General features: G+C 40.8%; 1 protein-coding gene across 3 annotated transcripts in view; it reads left to right on the top strand.

Moving 5' to 3' along the window:
- Positions 1 to 1,054: 1,054 nt before the first annotated feature.
- Positions 1,055 to 6,000, top strand: part of LOC122207581 (protein lifeguard 1-like) — a 31,354-nt gene continuing 26,408 nt past the window's right edge. For all 3 annotated transcript variants that reach the window (XM_042917623.1, XM_042917615.1, XM_042917605.1), the window contains exons 1-3: positions 1,055 to 1,165; positions 1,306 to 1,430; positions 4,636 to 4,904. In XM_042917623.1, the coding sequence (XP_042773557.1) occupies positions 1,429 to 1,430; positions 4,636 to 4,904 (271 nt within the window). In that variant the 5' untranslated portion in view covers positions 1,055 to 1,165; positions 1,306 to 1,428. The remainder of the gene's footprint in view (positions 1,166 to 1,305; positions 1,431 to 4,635; positions 4,905 to 6,000) is intronic.

Genomic DNA, 6,000 nt, shown 5'->3' with positions numbered 1-6,000 from the left:
TTGAGAAAATTCTGTTCATGGTGTCTGTGTGTGTGTGTGTGTGTGTGTGTGTGTGTGAGAGAGAGAGAGAGAGAGAGAGAGAGAGAGCTTTGAAGAGAGAAATAAATACTTCCTAAGGTCTTAAAGTTAACACTAAGGGAAAGGAATAAAGCTTAATTCCCCAGGGAATTCTCAGTGTTGACAGTCTAATTTGCATGGTTCATTAATTTAAAGTCTTAAAATTAAAAAAAAAAGAGAGAGCAGATGCATAAAATATATCACAGGTTGGTTTCAAAGAGAATGATATTCATCCCAGTGAATACGGGCAGCGTAGAACTCCTTGACCACTCATACCTTTGTCCTTTACATTTCAGGTGCAGAGCACCTGAGTCCCCACTTACTTACCTGTCAAAGGAGGATAATAAGAGCATATACTTCACAGGGTCAATGTGAGCATTCAGTGAGTGAGTGCATGTGAGACTGTAAACGACTTCTGCATCTGATAAGTGCCCAATTTATTAATGTTGATTCTGAGGCCAATAAGAAAGGAGGGGAGGAGGAGGAGAAAGAGGAAGAGGAGGAGGAGGGGGAAGCATTTCTTTTGACCAGATTGGTCAAGGCATTAGTTCTACTCCCCCCTGACATGTAACCTTGGGAAAACGTAGTTAACTCAAGTTGTCAACTGACGACAAACTAGGGAGAGAGATTGTGGACGAGACAGAGATGGTGCAGGAGAGGAGAGCCTAGGCAGATACTCTTGCTGACCTTTCTCTTTGTCATCCTCAGGAGAGGCATCCTGATGTCCACATTCCCCCACAGACACACCTTCCGTGTCATAACCTAATACAGTTGTACGTGTGTCCCATGGCTCCCACCCCCGCGCCTGGAAGCCTTGGACCAAGGTTTTAGGACTCTCCTTCACCTGTAGTTGGTTTTGGAGGTTCAGGGGTAGGGCCTCATTGAGACTCAGGACACAGCACATCAGCCATGACCCTTTAACCACTGTGAGTCTAAGCATAGACTTGACTCAGAGCCCCGCTCCTAGGCAGCAGGGACTCTGTCCCACCCCAGGTTCCAACTGCCACTCCCCTAACTGTCACTCAGAACTTCCCTTCTCAGCCTCAGGGTCTGCCTGTCCTTTGGATGACCTCTGGTTTAGGAGACAAGAAAGCTTTCTGAGGACCAGGTGAATGCCTTGTTCTAAGATTAAGGCAGGGCTGACTGTAGTTTCAGGAGAAGAGCTCAGCTGCCTTTGATCTTTGTTAGTTTGTTTTTGTTTTCAACTGCTTTGAAACTCTTGCTGCCTCCCCAACTTCTTATTTGCAGGACTGCCTGGGAGGAAACCAGCTCGGGTATTGAAGCAGCTTTCAGCGCTTGTGGGAGGACCGTTTTCCTCAGAGGAGCTCCAGACTTTATCAACACAGAGAAGTCTTTCTTTTTCTCTTCAAAATGTAAATATCTTTTTTTATACAAATAATAAATGCTCATTATAAAAATTCATACAACTCAGAGTGTATTCCCCAACTCTGCTGTTAGAGATAAACATACTAACAGTTTGTAGTATATGTCTTCAGTCTCTGGAAATTGTGTGTGTGTGTGGTGTATATAATTCAAAAGTGTATCGTAGGGAGCTTATGGCATGAATCCATGTATATCTACCTTTTCTTTGCCAAAATCAACCTAACCATTCCTTAATGGCTGATATTTAGTCTGTTTTAAAATTTGGGGCAGTAACAGTGAATAAGGTAATGAGCTCTCTTATACCTGTATCATTGCCTGTTCAGATATTTTTACGGGATAACCTCCTGAAAATGTAATTGTTGGGCATTTTGAATCTGATGCTGCCAAATTACTACAAGAAAAAGGTTTACACAGCTGCCAACTCCCTGAGGTTATCTCAGGGCTGACTTTGCCACTGGGCACAATAGGCACGTTGCCTAGGGCCCACTGTCTTTTAGGGGTCATGAAAAAATTTTAATTTCTTTTAAAATCAGAAAAAAAATGAATAAATAGTATACAATTAATCCATCCTGGATTGTACTTTTTTTACACTAGTGCAGTCATAAAATGTATATTTTAATATTTTTTGTGTGGAGGGGGATCCCCAAAGGCAAATGCACGTAGGACCCCCACAAGTCGTAATGTGGCCCTGGGTTATCCATTTTTTCTATACCCTTGCGACTCTGAGATTTATCTTTTTAGTTTTCACCGGTCTTTTATGCAAAAAACAAAAACCACAATTGTTTTTACTTGAAGACAGTTCACAGTTGTTTTTACTTGCACTTCTTTGGATATTTGTGAGGGATTATCTCCTAAATTCATTGACCATGTAACTTTCCTTTATGAATTTCCTATTTATATTCTTTTCTCATCTTTCTGTTGAATTGCTCATCTTTTCCTTGTTAGAAACTTCTTTTCACAGTAAACATTGCAAACTTTATTTTCACAATTTTGCATTTCAGACTTATTGGTATCTTTTTATAATGATATTTTAAGTGTTTTTGTACCCCAGATTTAGCAAGCCTTTCTTTTATGGTATCATTGTTCCAAAGGCCTACGAAGATTTTTTTGATATTTTCTTATAGAATATCTATGGCTATTGGATATTCTATATTTTATGAGATATTATAATATCTTTAATTCATCTGGAATACATTTTTGTAAAAGATGTGAAATGGTTCTTAACTTTGTTTTCCATGCATAGCTAATTGTTCCAACACCATGGGACAATAATTTCAAACTCCACCTTCATCAGATTTTAAATTCTCATATATACATGGGTCTATTTCTTACATGTCTTCCATTCCATCAATCCATTTAGCTAGCACCACACTTTTAATTCTATAGCTTCATGATATTTTGGTGTTTGATAAGGTAAATCGCTACTCCCCACCTCCCCATAATCCTCCTTCCAATTTTTTTGATTATTCTCATATATTTACTCTTTCTGATGAACTCTAGAGTTAACGTTTTCAAGTACTAAAAAAAAAAAAAAAAAAAAAAAAATCCCAATGAATTTTGTAAAATTTAGAGATTAATTTGAAGAGAAGAACATCTTTACAAAATAGAATCTGTCTCTCCAAGAGTGTGGTGTTCTGTTCAGACCTTCTGTTTATGCCATTCCCGGTTGGTCTATGGTTTGCCCAATCCCTGGCCCTCTCAACAATCTCCTCAGACTTTGTGGGGCAGAAGGCCAGCAGCAAGGGCTTGTCTGAGTCTTTATGTCCTCCTGAGGTTAATGGTGGGGGGCCTTTATTTGCCACTTTTGGTTCATTTAGTACTGGTTTTCTAAGAACTGTGTTCTGCTCTAAAGCACTGTGGCAGAGCCACCGTAATCTCTTATCTGGATTTCTGGTCTCTTTGCTTCTGTTTTTGCTTATTCTGGCTCTTTCTCCACACTGTGCCTAGTGCAACCTTTCTAGTCAGATCCCCATGGTGCCCTGCTAGAGAAGCTGCAGTAATTCCTCATTGTATTAGTTGTCTATGGCTGCTGTAACAAATTACTAGAAACATGATGCCTTAAAACAATACATATTTTCATCTTACAGTCCTGCAAATCAGAAGTCCAAAATCAGTCTCATTGGGCTAAAACCAAAGTGTCAGCATTCCTTTCTGGAGATGCTAGGGGAGAATAAATGTATTCCTTATCTTTTCCAACTTCCAGAGACCTCCTGCATTCCTTGGCTCTTGGCCCCTCCCTCCATCTTCCAAGACAGCAACTCTATTACTCTGACCTCTGCTCCTGTGGTCACATCTCCTTCTGTGACTCTGATCCTCCAGCCTCCCTCTTATAGGTATAATCCTAAGGATGCTTGTGATTCAGCTGGGTCCTCCAGATAACCCTGGATCACATCCCTACATCAGAATCCTTAACTTACATCTGCAATGTTCTCTTTGCTATGGGAGGTAGCATTTGCCAGTTCCAGAGATTAGGATGTGCACCTCTTTGGGGGTGGGGGCATTTATTCTGCCTACCGCAGTCATTACCTTCAGGATGAATTTGGCTTGCCAGCCCCTCATTGACCTGCCCTAACTAGTCCTCTGTCTAACCTCATTCTGCTCTGGAACCTGACCTCTCTGCTGCTTCCAGTTCTGGTCCCCTGCCTTTCCCCACCTCTTACTCCTACTCATCTTCCAACTTTGGCTTAAACTTCACTTTCTCTGGAAGCTTTTGACAACCTCTTCTACTTCCTGCATATTCCTCCAGATTTCATTAGGGGTTCTCATATCATCCATTCTTCCTGACCCTGCTTATTTTGCCTTTTATATATGTGTTTTTTAATATGAAGTTTATTGTCAAATTTTGCCTTTTATATTATTGTTTGGTTATCTTCTCTTCCAAAATATAAGCACTTTGAAGGCAGAGGTGACGAGGACAGCTGCACACTTGGCACATAAGAGGGAGATTATTAAGTCTTTGCTGAATGAATTTATAAACATTAATTTTATAATAGAATGCAAGTTATTTTACTCTATAGACCTCATCTTAAAAGTATTCATCATTCATCCAATAAATATTTGTTAAGTACTGACTTGGTAAGTACTGAGCTAAGGCAGTTAAAATTAAGAAAAAAAATTCCTTGAATGGTATGAGGATGCTAAGGTTGTAGTGGGTTCATGAGCACAAGGACTTAAATAATGATTTTCGTCCTTCAGGAAAATGGACTTGGAGGTCAGTGAACCAATAGACTTTAGTTCTGGAGATCATCAGCGTCTGGTTCGGAAAGCAGTAGATAGTAACGTCCAGACCAAGTCTAGTGCCTCCACAAGTTCACCTTCATCTGAGCCACAAAGAAATCATGGAGAACCACATGCAAAGACTAGAGAGCCCATGGATAGCTATGTGGTACAGATTTCAGAGGATACCACCCCAGAGTTCAGCAATACTTTAAGCCATCCGTTCTCAGATTCATCAATCCGCAGAGGTAAGAATAAAGAAATTAACTTTTTGGAACAGAAAAGCAAGTGTTCTCTTAAAATGTTTCCAGAGTGGACTGTTAGAAGACTTAACTTTGCCTTTACTTTTTCCCAGTCATACTTTACCATGAAGCATGATGTAGGGCCATGATGTAGATGGCCCCAGAGTGGTCCAAGGCATTCAGAAGTTCATCACAAACATATTATGGGGAATAACTTGTGGTTCCCTTAGGATATATGAATTACTCCTTGATTGTGGAATGTTGTTACCTACGTACAACGTGATGCCATGATCCCGTCTTAAGTTTTAAAGCATACTAATTCAGTGCCCTAGACATTAATTTTGTATAGGAAATACATTCAGCTGTGAGCAACAGGAACCTAAAACACTATGGCTTAAATAAATATTTCTTTTCTCTTTCATGAAATGGGAAATTTGAAGGTAGGCAGTTGAAGGCAAATGCTGCAGGTCCCCAATGATCACTTTGTCACACTTAGACCTTCTTAGGGCCTAGACAACTTAAAGGTGGACTGTGAACTTTGAATCCCATTGCCGACTCCCTGTGGCCCTCACCCCCCATCTTGTGGCTGGAAAGATGCCTTTTGGAGCTCTGGCCTTCCAGATAGGGAAAGGCAAGGGCAAAGAAAGGCCATGGCTGGTCTGCTGCCTTGACAACCGCAAGAGGTGCCATTCATGGGTCTCAGATGTCCTGAGAGTCAGCCAAATCTGACCTCTATTGAGAGGCTTTCCCAGAAACCACACCCACGAATTTCCAATCTCCTGTCATTGACCCTACCGGGATCATGTGGCCACCTCCACGTGTAGGTCTTCAGTTGGGCCCATTGCCATCTTTAACAAGATTTGGGGTGGATAGTGATGGAGCCAGGGAGAATGGATGTCACTAAGCAACTAGTCACCTCTGCCACATATACCAATCTTTCATCACCAGGTGTTGTGCAAGAGGAATATTTTTGCATTTGGTCCTTACAACAACCCTGTGAATGAAGTTGTTGTAGTGTTATTTAACAGATGAGGGAATCAGGTTTAAGGGGTTATATTGAAAACATATGTAAAGCCTCCTCACCACTGTTAGAGTTAATTAT

The sequence above is a fragment of the Panthera leo genome, chromosome A2 (assembly GCF_018350215.1).
Source record: "Panthera leo isolate Ple1 chromosome A2, P.leo_Ple1_pat1.1, whole genome shotgun sequence".
NCBI lineage: Eukaryota > Metazoa > Chordata > Mammalia > Carnivora > Felidae > Panthera > Panthera leo.
Note: the sequence above shows the minus strand (reverse complement) of the source record. Positions and strands in the feature narration are given on the sequence as shown.